At 44.1% G+C, this 20,046-nt stretch overlaps 1 protein-coding gene across 2 annotated transcripts in view; it reads left to right on the forward strand.

The window, feature by feature from the left end:
- EDARADD (EDAR-associated death domain) overlaps window positions 1–20,046 on the forward strand; it is a 67,838-nt gene that overhangs the window by 35,112 nt on the left and 12,680 nt on the right. For both annotated transcript variants that reach the window (XM_010860108.1, XM_010860109.1), the window contains exon 5: window positions 17,347–17,392. In XM_010860108.1, coding sequence (XP_010858410.1) covers window positions 17,347–17,392 — 46 coding nt within the window. The remainder of the gene's footprint in view (window positions 1–17,346; window positions 17,393–20,046) is intronic.

The raw sequence follows: 20,046 nt of genomic DNA on the forward strand, positions 1-20,046 counted from the left end.
CCATCCATCCAGTATTTGAGTCCAAGAATGTATCACCACTACTGTTAAGTGCTAGGGGTGTACAGTGATGCACACTTAGAGCTTTCAGTGAAATTGAGCGTTTTTAAATCTCCCACATGGAAAGCTGAATCAGAATGTTTAAGCTAAGAGCCTCTCCCTTAGATTCTCAGAGCATCTCAGCACAGGACTATAGAGAGAAAAGAACAGAGAGAAGACACTGATTGAACTCGTTCAATAGGTAAGCAAGCTTCTTACCTGTTCAAGAGGGACAGACTTGTTTCTCCCACTTCAGCATACCTGTCTCTCACAGTCCATGTTTTCTCTAACTGCTACCATAGGAGGTGCTGCTCCAGAGGAGGTCTGGAGGACCCAGATCTCCCAGGCACTTGGAAGGTCCCGGAAGTTCCTGTGAAATGATGGGATGGAAATAGACTCTTAGAAACGTTATTCTCATAAGTGGCTTGTCCAAGGGGTGGGTAGGAAGAAAGACTGAGGCCAGGAGACATCAAGGGGCTATTGCAGTCACCCAGGAAGATCATTTGCCTAAGGGCCTGGGTGTGGTTGTGGAGGGAAGAATGGAGAGTGGGGAGTGTAATTCCAAGACATCCGTGTTTGCTTGCTGGGGCTGCTGTCATGAAGCACCACAGAGAGGGTGGCAGTAACAGCAGAAATGTTTCACTGTGTGAAACCTGTAAGTCTGAAATCAAGCTGTGGGCAGGGTTGGTTCCTTCTGAGAGCCATGAGGATGTGCCAAGTCTGTCTCCTGGGTTTGTAGCCAATGTCTGTTCCCTGTCTTCCCCCTGGGTGTGGCTCTCTCCTTTCACATTTCCCCATTTGGTAAAGACACCAGTCATACTGATTTAGCACTTACTTTCATGACCTCGTTTGACTTAATTACCTCTATGAAGAGTTGTCTCCAAATACAATCACACTCTGAGGTGCTGGAGTTCAGACTCCACTCTATATCTTTTAAGGGACATCATTCAACCTCTAAGAATCCTTGGGGGAAGAAAGAACAAAATAATACATTTTGGAGATGTCAGGGGTTCAGTGTCTGATAGGACTTGAGACTGCAGAGGAGGAAAGGATTATAGATCTGCTTCAGAGAGTCCCAGCAGGTGAGCAGTGTCTAGTAGGGCCACTGTTGAAAACTAAGAAAACAGCTTCTCTGGGAACTGGGAATTCGTGTTTTTTTAAGCTCTTAAAATATCCCCAAGGGACTTCCCTGGCAGTCCAGTGGTTAAGACTTCACCTTCCAATGCAGGGGGTATGCGTTCTATCCTTGGTCCAGAGTGAAGATCCCACTTGCCTTGCAGCCAAAAAGCCAAAACTTAAAACAGAAACAATGTTGTAACAAATTCAATAAAGACTTTTAAAAAAATCTTTAAAAGATGCCATCAAGCACATCATAAATGCTTTATGGGTATGTAACAAATAAATAAGATTTACTGTGAATGAATCTATACAATACAGAACCTTTCTACTGATAATGGTGTGGCCGAGAAAAAAATCACATAGGGAAAGAAAATCACTGGAAGGGGAGTGTCCAGATTGGGTGGGAGTTGCCATTTGTAACAGGGAATCAGAAACAAGCTATGTTGTGTTCAGGGTGCCAGAGCACATGGTGAATTTTTGAGAAGTGTTACAGGAAGCAGCATGAAAGGCTGTAGATGTGAAGTCCCCAGGGACGGAGAGCATGTGCTAGTCCAGATTCATGGCCTGCCCTCCTCCACAGCCCCAGAGGCCACGGTGTATCCATGTGATCTACAGAGGACTCTCCAGCAAGGTTCCTCCCTCCAGAAACCACATAGGGGCTGAGCGGGCTGGACATGCCCACGGGCATCTAGGCTGTTGGGGGTTCCCAGGACTCTCTTCTGTACAAAATCAGTCCTGTTATTTTGGGGGCATTAGGAAGACCATCAGGAGAAGGCAATGGCACCCCATTCCAGTACTCTTGCCCAGAAAATCCCATGGACAGAGCAGCCTGGTAGGCTGCAGTCCATGGGGTTGAGAAGAGTTGAACACAACTGAGCGACTTCACTTTCACTTTTCACTTTCATGCATTGGAGAAGGACATGGCAACCCACTCCAGTGTTCTTGCCTGGAGAATCCCAGGGACAGAGGAGCCTGGTGGGCTGCCATCTATGGGGTCGCAGAGTCGGACACAACTGAAGCGACTTAGCAGCAGCAGCAAGACCATCCTGCCAGCCATCATGAAATAGAGAGGCAGGTGAGGGAAGGAAGGGAACTGGGCCGTGTTGCAGGAGCTCTGAGCTTCCAAAACAGCACAAGGAAAAGCAGAACCTTCCCAAACCCAGAAGTAGTTTCTACAAGCCTCATAGGTGATTCTGATGTGCCAACTGCCTCCATCCAATGAAATCATTGAATGGAAGGGAGAAAGTGTCTGGCCATGGGTTAAGCTCACCTATTGCACAACTAGGTTGATGTCTGAATAATTTTAATTTACATAACACAAATCTGTAGTTGCAGTTATCATGAGATTAGTCTCAAATGACCCTCTTATCCTTCATTTGGTTTATTCTCTCACCACCCTACCCTTCTTGGCCATTTGTGGGTAACCTATGAGCATGGCATGGAGCTTCCCTGGTGGCTTAGATGGTAAACCGTCTGGCTGCAATGCAGGAGGCGCAGGTTCGATCCCTGGGTCAGGAAGATCCCGTGGAGAAGGAAATGGCAACCCACTCCAGTACTCTTGCCTGGAAAATCTCAGGGACAGAGGAACCTAGTAGGCTACAGTCCATAGGGTCACAAAGAGTTGGACATGACTGAGCGACTTCACATGAGCATGGCACATCACTTTGCACATAGAAAGTACTTCAAACACTGGCTCTGGAAAGGGGCAGGGTCTTATACCATCCATTGGCTGCTATTTGATCCAGCACTATAGGCAGCAAATTTGAGGACAGATTTCAAAACTTAGAAGAGGGACTTCCCTGGCGGCCAAGTGGTTCACACTAGGGGTGGGGGCCGGGAGTGGGGGCTGTTTCCAATGCAGGGGGCATGGGTTTGATTCTTTGTTGGGAAACTAAGATCCCACATGCTGCAAGGCCAAAAAATTCAAACAAACAAACAAAAAACTTGGAAGAAAGCTCCCACAAAAAAACAGATTTAAATTTACTTTTCTCACTAAAAGCTATCTATAGCGTGCATGCTGTCGCTTCAGTCATGTCTGGCACTTTGTGACCCTATGGACTATAGCCCACCAGGCTCCTCTGTGCATGGGATTCTCCAGGCAAGAATACTGGAGAGGATTGCCATGGCCTCCTCCAGGCGATCTTTCTGACCCAGGGATCAAACCTGCATCTCCTGTGTCTCCTGCATTGGCAGGTGGGTTCTTTACCACTAGCACCACCTAGGAAACCCAAAACTTATTAGTGCCCACCTGTGATCTGCATAGACAAAGGTCCTGGACCCTGACTGCACATCAGAATCACTTGGAGAACTTTTACAGAATATCGATGGCTGGCTCTTATCTTGCAGAATCTTGCTGAAGTGGTCTGGAGTGGGCTCCAACCTCTGATATTTCTCAGTGTTCCAGGACTTTGTGTAACTGGGGTGAGAAGGGCTGGGGTAGACCGTGTGTCCACAGGGTAAACAACCCAGACACGTCTTCAGCATCACCTCTGCGTTTGGCACAGATGCAGACTGCTCCTTCCTGCTAGCGGGTGTGGCTGGTTAGCTGAGATAGAATTGGGGCAGCCTGAGGGGGTGGGGGGTGGTGCTGATCCTTGAGTCGGTCCCCTCACAGTGGCTGGTCAGCGCAGCTGAAGGGGACAGCTCACTGCATGTGGAGAGCGTGAGGAAGAGGGTTCTTTGACTGTTGAAGCCTGTTCTCCAACTCTTAGGCCCAATAATCCAAGAAACACACATTGGAAATGCTGATGTGCTGTATTTATGAATAAGAGTTTCGGTTATTTTAGATGTATTCTTCACCTAAATATATGTATTTCTGATGGAGAGATTATGCAGATGTTCCTGACAGAGATGGAAGAAGCTGTATCTGGGATCCATTTCTCAGTTTGCTGCTATCAGAAAACAGAGGTCCCAAAAGTTGTTTTTTTCCATTTCAGAAGCAATGAACATATCACATGTGTATTAGTTTCCTAGGGCTGTCGTAACAAAATCCTGCAGACTGAGTGGCTTAAACAGAAATGTGTGACCTGTCAGCCTGGAGGCAGAAGTCCACGTGTCATCAGGATTGGCTCCTTCTAGGCTGAAAGACAGAATCTGTCCCAGCTGTCTCCCTTAGCTTCTGGTGGGTGACGCCATCTTCAGCATTCTTAGCCTTAAAGAAGCATCACCATTAACATTTTTAAGGTCAAGTGTTGTTCCAAGCAGTCACCTGCATGAACTCTTTTTCTTTTTTTATAGTAATAATTAAAAAAAAATTCTAACAGCTGGAGAGGGGAATATCTCTTTTTTAACTTTTTATTGTGGAGTACAGCTGATTAGCAACATTGTGATGGTTTCATGTGTACAACTAAGGGACTCAGCCATGTGTATACGAGTATCCATTCTCCCCCAAACGTTCCTCCCATCCAGGCTGCCACATAACGTTGAGCAGAGTTCTCTGCACTATACATAGGACCTTGTTGGTTATCCATGTTAAATACAGCAGTGTGAACTTTCATTTTCAAAATGACCCTATGTGGGATACACTGTTATTCTGCCCATTTTACTGTGGCACAGAGAGGTTAAATCATTTGTTTAAGATCACACAGCTATTGCATAGTAGAGCCATAGGTGACTCTGCTGCTGCTGCTGCTGCTAAGTCGCTTCAGTTGTGTCCGACTCTGTGCGACCCCATAGACGGCAGCCCACCAGGCTCCTCCGTCCATGGGATTTTCCAGGCAAGAGTACTGGAGTGGGGTGCCCTTGCCTTCTCTGAGTCTGACTCTAGAATCCATATTTGGAACTGTAACCAGCCTTACCATGGTCTTTGGAGCTAGACAGACCTACCAGGTCCCTAACTCTGCCACTGAGCTATATCACTTTGAACAGTTAGTTCACCTCTAACCTCTAACAGTTAGTTCACCTCTCTGTTAGTTTCCACCTCTGAAAAATGAGTATAGTAATATGTCTCCTAGCATCCAGTAGTCTGCATCCTGCAGCAGCAGCAGCATCCTGCAGCAGCAGCAGCAGCATCTAATAGTCTGGTTAGTATATTTAAATCTCTGGTTAGTATATTTAAATGAAGTGAACTCCATACAGTAGTTAAATCTCTCATCCAATTCAAACCTTTTCTCTTCACTTCCAACTCAAGCCTGATTTGAAATGTTGAGGTCCCCAAAGAGGGGCAAGTGGCCTTGGTTCTCCTCCCCTTCTGCAGCAAGTGGGAAGTCAACCCTGCAGTTACCTGATTTGGGCAAACCATCCCCAGCTGAATGTTCACACATGCCTCCAACAGCTCACCCCAGGTCCTTCTGTCTCAGGAGTATGTTCTGCACCTCTTACCTTGGGCAAGGTCCCACACAGGGCAGGTGTCCCAGTGGCAGAGCAGTTGGGACTGTGAGCATCTACCGATCGACAGGCATCAGGCTAAGAGTGAGAGAACATCTCCTCCTTTTGGCAAGCACCTCTGACAAGCGGTGATCTTGAGGCCCCCTTCACTTGGCTTGGGGGTGGGACAGAGAGCTGTACACATAGAGGAAGAAAAGCAGCCCCAGCTCTCAGTTCTTCTACTGATTCCTTCAAAGAAACCTCTCCCTCTTCTATCAGCTGAAGGCTGGTCCTTCGGGATAACCAGGCTCCTCTCTGTGGGAGGTGCTTCCCATCCTCCATCCTGTTACATTCCATGCCATAGAGCTACTTGAGTTTCCTGATTATGGTACTTTGAGGTTGTTTTACTCTTCTCAGTACTGCTGTGGTGGATGTCCATGTGTCAGTCCCCACCTTGAAGGCTATATATTTCCTTAGACTCCATTTACATCTCTGTTAGGTTAGACCTAATAGACCACACTGCCAGTTCTTCCACTAAGCAAGCTATAAGGGCTCGAAGTCTATTTTTAGTCGTAAATACCACCAAATTTTTAAAAACATGCTGTCTTCTCTATGGAAAGCCTAACAACAGCTAACTGATTTCTTCAAAATTAAACAAGCCTTTCAAAGTTAATGTTCCTCAGAGTCAGTGGAGGGGGTGGGGGCACAGGGAACATCCACCCAGTTTTAAAGCACAGAAACTCCAAGCATAATAGCCCGCTGATAGTGTTACACAGAGTATAATACGATGGCCAAGACACTGAAGCCTAAAAACTCTCAGTTATTGATTGATGCTAGAGTAGCAACCCCTAGAGATGATGATTAATTTTGTATCTTATTAATTTACCAAGCAAACAGAAGTCTTTTATTTCTAAGGACACATGCTTTGTTATCTTCGGCAGGACTCTCCCCCCACCCCATAGCCTTGACCCCTCATAATACCCTCTGGACTCCCCGCTTCCTCCCAGGCCTTCCACACACCCTCCACTGTGACAGAGGCTGGAGTCCTGTCTGTGTTGTACCTTATGTCCTGAGCTTTTTGCCACCTGATACTAAATCAGAGAGAAGGCTTGGCCTTGTTAATCCTGACCATTTAGATAGCGGGTTTGGACTTAGATGCCCAAATTGACAACTTGGCATCGTTAGAGCTTGGGGTGGGGGGGCATAGAAATCACATTGTTTCGCAGAGGGCACTTGAGCCAGCGGCTGAGTGGCAGAGTTGGGACCGGGAGCCTTCCTCATCAGGGCCCCTACGCCTAGCATTTCTCATCAGCAGCAGTTGGTGTTATCAGTTGTGACTGGGCCTCTTTCCTGGCTTAAACCAGGGGAGATTTTAGGCTTTTCCGCAGTTCTCAGTGCTGTCAGTCTGGCAGACCACTAGTGAAAAACTTCGGGAACAAAATTGGTAAATGGAGGAGTTGCCCTTTTCTTGAAATTAGGCTGAGAGGTGGCTGGCAGAATCCCATCCAGCAGCCTCACTGCCTTGGCAGAGGTAGCAGCCCATCAGACCATCTGCAAACCTGAAGCAATTACATGTGTTTTAATAACAGGGAACGGGCCCACCGGCACTTGCCCTGGATGGTGTCTTCTGTGAGTCAGCCCAGCAGGCCCCTACCTGCCCTCCTTGATACGCAGCAATCCTTTCAAGCTCCAACAAGATCTGTTTGATCGATTGGCGAGTCCTTTTGTTTGTTCTTTAGGGGAAAATCAGATCATTCTGCATTTAGAAAATATTCAGTAGTTCCTTACTTCACCCTGATGTGAAGTTTAGAGATGTGGAACCAGAAAAAACTAGAGAACTTTGCCCAGAACCTACATTTGGCATTTTTCAGGTTTTTTTTTTTAATTGTCTGATATTGTCTCCTGGTTATTAATCAGATTTTCCTACTTCTTTGTATGATTTTTAAATTCTTTTAAAGATTTTTTTTAATGTAGACCATTTTTAAAGTCTTTATTGAATTTATTACAATGTTGTTTGTTTTATGTGTTGATTTGTTGGCCTGGAGGCATATGAGATCTTACTCCCGGACCAGAGATCAAACCTGCACCCCCCTGCATTGAAAGGGAAGTCCTAACCACTGGACTACCAGAGAAGTCCCCTGTTTGTTTACTAACTTTTTTATTGGATCTCAAACACTGTGAATTTTGCATTATTGATCTGGATTTTCTTTCTTTTTTTTTTTCCAGTTCCTTTGTTTTATTTTTGGGTGTGCTGCTCAGCTTTCAGGGTCTTATTTCCCCCACCAGGGATTGAACCTGGACCCTTGGCAGTAGAAGCATGGAGCTGCAACCACTGGACTGCCCGGGAGGACCCTTACACTTGGTGTTTTTAACTCTCATGAGAGGGACTCCCTTTAGCTTTACAATCACCATCTCCCAGTCCAAACAGATTGCACTTTCTTGAACCAGTAATTTATTTATCCTGGATGGTGACCTGCTTGCCTCCTCACTGTGCTCAGCCATCCATGGGAACCATTGCGTCTGTGGTGGATTATCCCTGAGGATAATCCCTCCCACATCTCTGACCCAGCCTGGTCTCTTTTTCTTTTTACCTCCCCCTTGCTGCTTCTATCCATCAACTTGGCTGGCAACAGTCTCAACTCATCAGGCATTTTGGTGATGCTCTTGCTAATTTGGGGTGGAACCTGTCTGGCCCAGTCCTAGGTTGGCTGAACCAGGACCACCTCCTCTCTCTGTCTTTGATTCCTGGAAAGTGATGAAATGTGAACTATTCCTCCTACCACAAATCCATGCCACCCAACCGCAGTCATCATCTCAGAACCTTGAGTCCTTTTGTCTCTAGTGAATATTCCAGATATGACATTTTAAAAGAAAAATCATAGTACTCTAATTTGATAGAACCTATGAATGTCTGTGTCTTTGATTTATTTATAGTTTGGTACCAAGTCAAAAGAAAATATTTGTGATAAGACAGGTACATGCTAAAGAGCAAACATGCCTACTTTCTAGCTTCATAGTTATTATCCTGAGAGCAGCATAAAGAGTTTCCTAACCATTAAAATTGTACAGCCTTTTACTTTTCTTAATTTATTTTTTATTTATTTTTATCTTTTGGCCGAGCTACACAGCATGTAGGATCTTAGGAACTTGTGCCCCCTGCTTTGGGAACATGGCATCTTAACCACTCAACCACCAGGGAAGTCCCTAGTTCTTTACTTTATCCGCTCTAATTGACTTAGTGGCTTCTATTCTCATTATCATTCAGTGCTCTGTGAACTATAATGACTTTAAATCTCACAAGTGTGCTAAATTTCACTTAAACTTCCCGTTGGTGTGGTGGCTGCCCTCATACACAGTTGAGAGTGTAAACTGATAGAATTTTCAGGAAATTATTTGGCAGTGTCTGTTACTCATTGATCCAGTGATCCCCCTTTAAGGACTTGATACTGGAGACATCTTTGCAGAGTGTGTTTGAAGCAGAGAAGAGTTGCTGGTAGTGTACATGCACATAGGAAGGAGGTGGTTGATGAATGACGGTACTTTGACACAGAGTAATATTAAGCCATTGGAAAGAGGAGAGGCTACTGACCTTCAAAGATATTCACAATATAATGTTAAATAAATGAAATTGTAGACTAATATGGTTTTGGGCTAAACAACATCTCTAGGTAGGTTTTGAGTGTGGCTATCAATAAGGAATGAGGAAGGAGACACTCCAGATTGTAACTAATGGTCTCTGGGCAAGGAGTTGGGATGAGAGATTAGGGAACAAAAAATTTTCGTTTCACTTATTGCTGTTTTGAAAAATAGTATAGTTTTGAACACTTGTTATTCGTGTTTTTGGAATTTTCTTCAAAGAAAAGTGATGGGTTATATCATATACACATTTAGATGGTATTTTGGTTCAGTAACCTTTTCATATTTGGCCCTGCATATGAAGCCAAGCAGTCTTTCTTCAGCTAGCAATGTAATTATGCAGGAGAGGAAAATCAGAGACTGAAACGAGGAGTTCTCAAATGCACTTCCTCGTCTCGAACCTTCAACTGGTCTGTGCTCCAGCATCGCTTGTATCCTCCAACCCAGGATTTGTGAATGAAAGAAACACAGGCAGAACCTCCCTGCCTCGAAGTGATATCCATATCTTCATTGTCTGCTGGCATTTGCACATGCAAGCCATAATCTCCTGTAAAATACTTCATGATATTCCTCAACAGTAATCATCTAATGCTTTACACACAAAGGGAAAACCCCTTCCTCTTTATCTCTGAAACCAGAGCCGAGGTATGAAATTACACCTGAGTATCCCCGCCTTGAAGTCGTGGAAAGAGCCGCTGCAGTCTCTGACCTTCACTTCAACTCCACAAGTAGCAGGTCTCCTTGAAGAGAAGAAAGAGCTAAATTAAATGTACACAAACCCACAGATTTGCTCTCATCCTAGCGAAGCGCTGTACCATTCATTTCAAAATCCCTTTCTTCCAGATTCAGTTCTTTCATCCTTTGCGAAACTTGCCCTGTTCCTAGAGGTCTCACTTGAGTTCCTGCCCACCTTTGTGTTCCCTTGGCACTCGCTCTGCATGTATATTTTTCACACCTTTTTCCTTGTGGTTTGGATGTTTATGTGTGTCTTGGTCCCATTACTGGATCGTAACCAGCAGCATCAGGGATTTGTTTCCAGCACTGAGTAGGTGCTTGATGAACATATCGACTGAAACGCATTTCTAAAAGCCGGTTCTGAAATACAGGCGAACCTCGTTTTATTGTGCTTTGCCTTTATTGCCTCTTTGCCTTTGCAGAGATTGCATTTTTTACAAATTGGGGCAACCATGTGTCCAGGAAGTCTGTTGCTACCATTTTCCCTACTGCATTTACTCGCTTCATGTTTCTGTGTCATGTTCTGTAATTCTTGCAATATTTCAAACTTTTCCATTTTTATTATATGTGTTATGATGATCTGGGAGCAGCAATCTTTGATGCCACTGGTGCAAAAAGAATATGACTTGCTGAAGGCTCCGATAACGTTTAGTATGTTTTAGCAATAAAGTATTTACAAAATTTTTATTTTTACATTCTGGCACACCATGAGGCACATGGGATCTTGTTCCCCAACCAGGGGTCGAACCCACACCTCCTGCATTTGGAAGTGCAGAGTCTTAACCACTGGACCAGGGAATTCCCTAGCAATAAAGTATTTTTGAATTAAGGTATGTAGATTGTTTTTTAGATAGAATGCCTATTTAATAGACTACAGGATGGTATAGACATAACTTTTATATGCACTGGGAAACCAAAAAATTCATGTGACTTACCTTATTGAGGGGGTGTCCTTGGTGGCTTTTAGTTGTAAAGAATCCGCCTGCCAGTGCAGGAGATGTGGGTTTGATCCCTGGGTCTAGAAGATCCCCTAGAGAAGGAAATGGCAACCACTCCAGTAACCTTGCCTGGGAAATCCTATGAACAGAGGAGCTTGGTGGGCTACAGTCCATGGGGTTGCCAAGAGTCAGGCAGGACTTAGTGACTAAACGATAACAACCACCTTATTGAGTTATTCGATGTATTGTGGTGTCCTAGAACTAAACCTGCAATATCTTCAGACTATGCTTGTATACTTTCAAATAGATATGTCCAGCTTTCCATATGTTTATTATACTTCAGTAAGAAATAAAAATAAATCTAAACAACTATTACAATTGTAATTAGTTTGCAGAAAAAGAATTTAGTATAAACTGCTTTAGAAAAACCCAACAGGAGACTGATAGTCTAGTCCTAATGTTTAGAGGTGAATAATCAGTAAATGCATTCAGCAGAGTTACACAGAACACAGGTCTATCTTGTGAATTCATAGCACCAAAAGGCGCTTGCTTGCAGTGGCAAGCGAAGAGAGAAAATTTAGAACAGTCTAAACCCATGCTATATAAGCCCTATTTCACTGGCACACTCAGGCATTTAAAATCACATTTTCAAAGCCATTTACTAAAATACTTTCATGAAGCAGAGACATCAAGCTTTAGCATTGGTTGTTCTCCCAAAGAAGTTAGTTAATTCAAAGGAGGCGTTTCTTAGGTTCTTTGCCTGTAGTGTAGGTTGCTGCCAACAGGTAGACAATGACTACTTTGGTCTTTATGGTGGTTTCCAATCAGACTTAGGCTACAACTGGATTAACCAACTGTTAAGGGCTTTCCCACTCAGTTATCTTCTCCTTAGTTTTACAAGTCATAAAGATGGGACTCTTTATTAGTGAGCTAAGCATAGACACATAAAGATGGGCCAAACTGGGATTTCCCAGACAGTCAAGTGATTTAGACTCCTTGCTTCCAGTGCAGGGGGCTCGGGTTGAATCCTTGGCCTGGGAACTAAGATTCCACATGCTGTGCAGTGCTGTGGAAGGAAATAAGGAAGAAAAGGAAAGAAAGGAAAGGAAGAAAGATGGACGAAAGAGTCCAACAGATCGTGTTTCCCTGAAAACTGGTACCTAGCTCCTAGGTGCTGGTTTGTATCTTCCTCATCAATCTGTCAGCATCTTCAGCCCATCTGTCCATCTCCATGTGTGGATGGCACATGGATCGTGTGTTCATCTCTCCTTCCCCCCAGTGTCTTCTTGGCCCCGGGGTTGCTGCTGTCTGGAGCCTGGTGTGAAGTCACCACGTGTAAGTCCCCAGGGCAGACTCTTGTTCATTACCTGATTCCTGCAGCTCCCTAAGCAGACATGGGACCCAACGACTAGGTTATAAACTCACCCAATTGCAAAATTGATGTCACCTAGCCAACTTTCTTTCTACTCAAAGAATTCTTGGCAGCAGTTAACACATTTGCCCAAATATAAGGTAATTTCCACATATTCACAATGGAAAGGGTTTGCAAAATGGGTGTTTTCTTTAGCCGGCTTGAATTTATACAACACTGGTGTTCAGTTTTGTGGTTACCTTCAGATTTCCTAAGGAGATATTTTAAAAATTTTAAGTGGTAAAATACACATACGATGTTTACCATCTTGACCAGTTTTAGGTGTATGGTTCAAAGGCTTTAAGTACAATGACACTATTGTGCAGCCATCACCACCACCCATCTTAGGAGCTTTTTCATCTTGCCAAACTGAAACTCTATACCCGTTAAACACTAACTCTCCATTCGCCCTTGCTCCACTCTCTGGTAATCAATATTTTACTGTCTGTCTCTTTGAATTTAACTCCTCTAGGTGACCCATATAAATGGAACCATATAGTATTGTCCACCTGTGACTGGCTTATTTCACTTAGCATGCAATAAAGGTTCATCTTTATTCTAGCATGTCAGAATTCCCTTCCTTTTTAAGGCTGAATAATATTCCGCATTTTGTTAATCCAGTCATCTGTCAATGGACATTTAGGTCATTTCTACCTTTTTTCTTATCTAGACCATTTCCCTTTGGCACACAGACCCAATGGTATCCAGAAACTATTCTCTTCCACAAAACCAATGCATTGCACTTGAACTTCACTCAGATTTAAAACAAGTCCTCCCAACAGAAATCTGCAGTGTTTCATCATTTGTGTGTGGTGGTTCTCAGCTCCTCGGCATCTCGAGGAGGAAATGAGCTAACCCAATCAAGATTATCGGCCTGGGGATGACTTCCCTGGTGGTGCAGTGGTTAAGACTCCACAGTCTGAATGCAGACAGCATGAGTTCGATCCCTGGTCAGGGAACTACAGTCCCGCATGCCTCATGCCCCCACCCCCCCCCCAAAAAAAAAGTCGTCATCTGCCTGGGACATAGTACTGTACTCAGCAAAAGTCAGCCATAGAGAAGTTCGGAAGGAGGAAGGAGCAGGATGGAGGAACTGGTTTTGGGAGTTGGCTCAGAAAAGACCCAGGGGTAGGATCCCTTGGAGGGGAAGGGACAGACATGAAAAGGAGAGGATTAGCCTTTGTGTCATGTCCCCTGCCATCCTGTGTGGCTCACAGCTAAGCCCACTGCTGCTCTGACCCATGACTCTGTCCTCTGTTCCTGGATCAGTTTTAATGGAGCAACAAGTGCTCAATCGCACTCATACCCTCCGACCTGGATTCAGCGCCCCCAGGACGCTGCAGGGCTGGCCTCCGTGCCCGAGTCACAGCTCCTCAGCCCTGGACTCCTGTCCCCAGAGCTGCACTTTGGTTAGGTTCCCACCACCAGGCTTCCCCCTGAGGATTATTGGTACTGACCTTACATGTCACCAAGTGTCATTCAGGTCTAGAAGGCTGTAGGAGCACCCAGGGCACATCACCCTGAATGTGAGCTTGGACAGCTTCCCAGAGCTGGTGATGCCTAAGCTGAGGCCTTAAAGGGAAGAGAAAGCTAAGTAGCAAGGAGGGGTGGGGGAGAGGATTCCCCACATCCTCACCGCCCGCCTGGCAGAAGCTACTAGAGCTGCTCTCAGAACCTGCTCCTCTCCTTGCCAGACCACGTCTTCATGTGGCCCTTGACCTTTTCTCTCCTCCCCTCCGACTTCCCTCCTTTCTCATTCCCGCCCTTGCTACTGAAATGTAGGCCCTGGGTGTTCCTCGAAGTTGAGACTTGACCACATGCCCTCCACTGCCTGACTTTTCTCCCAGCGTCCGTGTCTTAGTCTCGTAACCCAGCCTCTCCCGAGGACCAGCACTGTCTTCAGTTTCCGCCAAGCTCTGTGGTCTCATCCGTCATCTTCTGGACTCACTCTTCGTCTCACTTCCGCTCACCCGCCCCCATGCTGGCTGTATCCTCGCCATGGCTCTAGCTTTATCCCTTCCTCTCCCAAAGCAGTGGTATGGAGACTTCCTAATCCTTGCCTTTGAGCCAGTCACGCTTCCCCTCATCAGATTGCCTGGCTGCCGCATTCTCCCTGGCCACCTGTGTGTCCCAACCTCCTACAGTCGGGTAGGTGTTCCCGCTCTGATCCTTGACAGCTCCAAGGATGCCCAGGTTCTGATGACAGCCTCTTAGTGGCTCCCATTGCCTGAAACCAGGTCTCAGACCTCAGCCCATTTTCCCATCTCATCTCCCTCCATCACACCCTCAAGCCTTTGCTTCAGACAAAATGCCCTGCAGGAGCCCCGTGTGTTTTCACTTCCTTTTGGGCTCCCATGGACCTCTAGCTCAATGCCCTTTCCTCCTCTCCAGGCCCTCAAAAAGGCTTATCTCACACATCTCTGATTTGAAGAATCAGAATGTGTTTTGGTTGGAAGAAACCTCTCCCCTCTGAGTTGACCTTTTCTTCCCTATCAGAACACACCATCTTCTGCCTTAGTTTTAGTTAGTCTGGTGTGTCTCTATTTCCCCAGCATCTCTGAGCCTTGCGGTCAGGGTTCAGGTCCCTTTACCTTTGTAGATGGGTTCCCCCACAGGAGCTGGTACCTATTAGTTACTCAGAAAAGAGGTGCCGAATGAGGTTTCAGTAAGACCCTGGAAACCACCAAATATAAGTCTCTTCTGACTTCACTCTTAGGAAACCATCTTTAAAAGTAGCACAACATATTAATCAAGGCCAAGAACAAAAATCTAAATTGTGTCCCATCGACTGTCACAAGTAATTCCGAGTCTTGTCCCTCATCTACATCAATGGGGTGAGGCTAGCCGGACACTGATTTTGGTAACATTTTCTCCAGATGATGAGAAATCAAATCAGCTATGCCACGTAACATCATCTTTACTTAAAGAACAGCCCATGCTTTAGCAGGACTCGGCAGTACCACAAAAATCTGTCCAGTGCTAATGTTTGTGTCTCTTGACACTACCTGAAGGTCCGGTTTCTGCTTCCCCCACGAAAGTTTCCAATTCAGTGAGCATAACCATGACTGTGCCGGTGGGAGGGCGAGCCTGCCCGGTCCTGCTGGAGCTGCACAGATGGGAAAAGGCAGGTCGCCACACGACCCGGTGAATAGTGAATAGTGGCCTTAACGTTGTGGAGCTCCTGGGTTTTGTCTTGCAGAAGTAAAAAGTTGCAGAGAGAGGAATTTTTGTTCTTTTAAAGACTGCCCCTAACTCTTATAAACTGTATGTACGGTATGGTGAACAGGTTGCTTTTTGTTCTAGTGAGGACAGTGAGAAAGAGTAGGATTCAAATAAAGCAAGAAATAGATGAGTTAGGGGACAAAATCTAGCTGGTAAGGCATAGGGATGCTTCTTGTGTAAAAAAAAATATTTAGGCTTGTAATTAGACCACTCTCTGTATTCTGCAGAAACATGGGCATTTATTTTTGGATAAAATTTGTTTGTGGCCACACCCTGTGGCATGCGGGATCTTAGTTCCCAGACCGGAGATTGAACCCATGACCCTTGCAGTAGAAGCTAGGAGTCTTAACTGCTGGACCACCAGGAAAACCCTGAAACATGGGAATTTATGAACTCAAGAGTAAGGAGAAAGGATTCTTAGGGGATTAAGAGGAAAAGACTGTTTAAAATGTTTGACACTAGGGAGCTAGCACATCTTTAAGTGAAACTCTCAGAGACCTGAGAATGTAGAGCCTCTTAGGGATAAGGTCATCTATCAGCCCCCTCAGCATGCAAATGAGAAATCAGAGGCCAGGGCTCTGACTCCAGGTGAGTGAGCTCCCTGTGGTTATGAACGCAGGTGGACTCACACCCGGGGCCTTGGCCCAACTCTTAGTGCTTCTTCTGAAGTACTGTGGATGGAAGGGGTACCGTTAGCTGCTGAGAGAGATTTAGTTGTATGTAGATAGAGTTAATGTGTGCTTTCCCTGGGGGTTCAGTAGTTAAGACTCTGCCCTTCCACTGCAGGGGATGCAGGTTCGATCCCTGATCAGGGAACTAAGGTACCACACGCTGCATTGCACAGCCAAAATAAATAAATAAATAAAAATTAAAAAAATAACATAGAGATAACATGAACAGATATACAGTGGGGTCGTTCTTCTCTGCTGACTCCACTAAAAACACACACCGACACATACCCTACGAGGAGATCAGGTAACTCGCTCCAGGTAGCACAGCCTTGGTAAAAATAGAACCTCAAGTAGATGGGCAGAAACACATTGCTTCTAAAGGGAATTAGTCACTGTTTTTAACAGTTTTTCTTTGCTTCTGTGACTTAGCAACTGAACAACAACAATAAAAAAAAGTATAATAGATGCAGGCAAGAATTATAACTTGGACTGACAAACAACAAGCCCGACAAAAAGCAGATAGAGAATAAAATAAGAGCAATAGTCCATAGTGTAAAATTAAAAACAAAAAAGAAATGGCATCTTGTATGCATTTATACTTTAAAAAAATGACAGTAATTTAACAAACATCTGTGGAGTGTCTACTGTGTGCTGGGCATTGTTCTGACCGCTGAGGACCCAGCACGGAGAAGAAATAGACAAGGGTTCCTGCCCTCTGGGAGTTTATATTCTAGGGAGAGACACATCATTCACTACCCATTTTTTTTTTTTTTTAATTGGAGGATAGTTGATTTACAACATTATGTTAGTTTCTACTTACAGCAAAGTGAAGTGACACATATACATATATCCACTCTTTTAAAAATTCTTTTCCCGTATAAATCATTACCGAATATTGAATAGAGTTCCCTGTGCTATACAGTAGGTCCTTATAAGTTATCCATTTTATATTTAGTAGTGTAAACATGTCAATTCTAATCTCCTAATCTGTCCCTTCTCTCTTTCCCCCCAGTAACTGTAAGTTTGTTTTCTATGTCTCCGACTCTCTATTTTGTAAATAAGTTCATTTGTACCTTTTTTTTATACCACATACAAGCAATATCATATGATATTTGTCTTTCTCTGTCTGACTTACTACTCAGTAAAGTACATTCTTAAGATCCATACCCCCCTCCCAGGCTCTGGTGGAAATATAACTAAATTGGAAAATTGATAACATCTCTAATCACATATGGGTATGGTTTTAATGAAGATTGCATTTTTGTTTTTTAAGGGAGAAGAAAATGGCTTTCGAGACAGTACTGGAGACCCCCTTTCAGGTAAATGATTGACTTTAAAGGTATCTGGGCATCAGTGCTAGCTAGCATGGCTAAATTCGAGATCATTTGAGAAGGTGTTTATCATTAACTTTCAAAATCTGTATTACCGACTAGAGAAACTTTCCAACCACATGCCATGGTGAACTGCAAAGAAATCTTGCAGGATTTCACAAAAGCCTACAAGGAGTATTTTCTCATGTTAACCCTCCTTTGCTTGTGCAAGGCACAGCAGGGGTTTTAACTGGATGGCTTTAGGATCTGATGAGGGTCAGAACCGACCCTCCCTCCAAGTTCCAGGGGCCACAGTGTTGGTAGAGAACTTTGCCAGGAGGAAGCAAATGATGGGAGGTAGGCAAACCCAGTCACGGTAAGAAGGGCCGCTCAGACACCCACTACCTCCCTTCCATCTCCGCACCTTAGGGAGCCAGGCTACGTGCTGGTCCCCACCGTTTTCTGCTTCAAATGTGTTTCACCAAAAAACATTTTAAAATTAATTTTTATTAGAGTATAGTTGCTTTACAATGTTGCATTAGTTTCTACTGCACAACAAAGTGAATCATGTACATGTATGTATATACACATGTTATAGGTATATACATATACATATGTATATGTAGGTTGTCCCCGAGCACTGAGTAGAGTTCCCTGAGCATACAGTAGGTTCTCATTAGTTATCTATTTTATATGTAGTATCAATAATGTATGTAAATCAACCCCAATCTCCCAATTCCTCCCACCTCTCCCCTTCCCCTCCTTGATGTCCACACATGTGTTCTCTATGTCTCTGTCTCTATTTCTGCAAATAAGATCATCTATACCGTTTTTCTAGATTCCACATATATGCATTAATATACAAGAAACATTTAATTTGTCTCCACCGCCTCGTCCCCCACCACCATTTTTTGTTTCTTCATTGTAAGACAGAAACTCTGGCAGTGTTAAGGGCCTTCCTTGGTGGTCCAGGGGTTGGCACTTCGCACTTTAGTGCAGGGTTGCTGGTTTGATCCCTGGTCAGAGAATTTAGATCCCCATGTGCCATGTGGCATGGCCAAAAAAATGAAAAAACAAAAACAAAAAAAATTGGCAATATTTAGATTTCTCATTAATTAATCATGGGGAAAATATGGAGTGAGCATTAAAATAAGCTACCAAAATAAAGGGGAAAAAAAAACCTCACCAACATTTTAAAATATTTTTTAAAACACATATTGAATGATCCAAATCATCAGGGGTTTGTTCATTTCTTTTTTAAAGAAGGATGGGGATACTCATAAAAGTCTTAGATATATTCTATCATCAATCCCAAGCTGTGCCCAGGTAACCATGCTGAAAATCAGAACTTGCGATGCATAATCAACTTTTGATACATGATGTTAGGAGCAGTTTTATCTCTGGGTGGTGAGATTCCAGGTGGGTTTTTGTTTGTTTGTTTTTTCATTCAACCGATTTTCATTTCTTAAAGACCCACTGTGTGCCAGGCTCTGAGGAAGCCAGGTGGCAGAGGTACAGTTCTGAAAGACCCAAGTTGGGACGCTGGTTCCTGTTCAGCCACTATCCTGCTCACCACTGTCCTACTGTGATGGGAGAAATCAGGGAGAAATTGGGCCAGGAGAACGTCCGGTGGCACCTACCCACCAGCTTTCATGGCACAGGCCCAACATCTGGGGTCCCAACCAGGAACCCATGGAACTTGTCTTCCTTGGACCACAGTCCGCCCCTGCTGGAGGCTAAGGCCTCGGCTAAGAATTATCCTCTTCCACAAATGCTCCAGTGGACACAGGCTCACATTAGAAGCACCTCGCTGAGTGAGGTGGAGGAACGGAAAGTATCTTTTCATACAAGCAGAGGCAGTTTTAATTTTCTTTTCACTCCCCTGTATTTAAAAAATTTCTAGTATGAGTGGGTATCAGAAAAACCTACCCCCAAAACTTTCATCTGTATATTCAAACATATATATAACCAATGATCTGGTGTAGGCACATACATATAATGAGTAGTAAAATAACCTAAAAGGTGAACTGTGATGAGCCTGAGTGGTGAGAATGTGAAAAATTTTTTCCTATACTCATCTGAGTTTTTAGATTTTCTGTGACAAGTACATATTTCTTTTCTAATTAAAAAAAATCCATAATTAAACTTTTTAAAGACTAACATCCTGCCTACCAATGTGAAACGTCAGCTAAAATGAATATGAATCAAGTAAGTTGGTTAGTAATATCTGTAAACCCTTCCAAGACTCTTACGAGGTCAGGTCATTACTAGATTAATCAAATTACAGTTTGTCTCTAAATGTCTTTACCTGTGTCAAAATGAAATGAAAGATTTTCAGAGAGAACAAACTTTTCACAGTGATAGCAGGTAACATTACCTAGAGCAGAACCCATCCTGCCGAAGTCAACATCTTTGCCACCCAGCATGATGCTTTGCCCAGAGGAATGTTCAGGTGTTTGGTTGGGTGTTTTTTTTTTCCCCCATAAATAAGCAAATGAGAGACATTGACTTCAGGGCTTTGCTCTTGGAAGATGGGGCAAAAGCAAATCCCCATTATTTCCTCTTTTTTTTTTTCCTAAATATCTATTTATTTGGCCCCACCGGGTCTTAGTTGCAGCACACGGGGATACTTAGTTGTGGCATGCAAACTCTTTGTTGTGGCA

The sequence above is a fragment of the Bison bison genome, unplaced genomic scaffold (assembly GCF_000754665.1).
Source record: "Bison bison bison isolate TAMUID 2011002044 unplaced genomic scaffold, Bison_UMD1.0 scf7180017864462, whole genome shotgun sequence".
In the NCBI taxonomy this organism is placed as follows: Eukaryota; Metazoa; Chordata; class Mammalia; order Artiodactyla; family Bovidae; genus Bison; species Bison bison.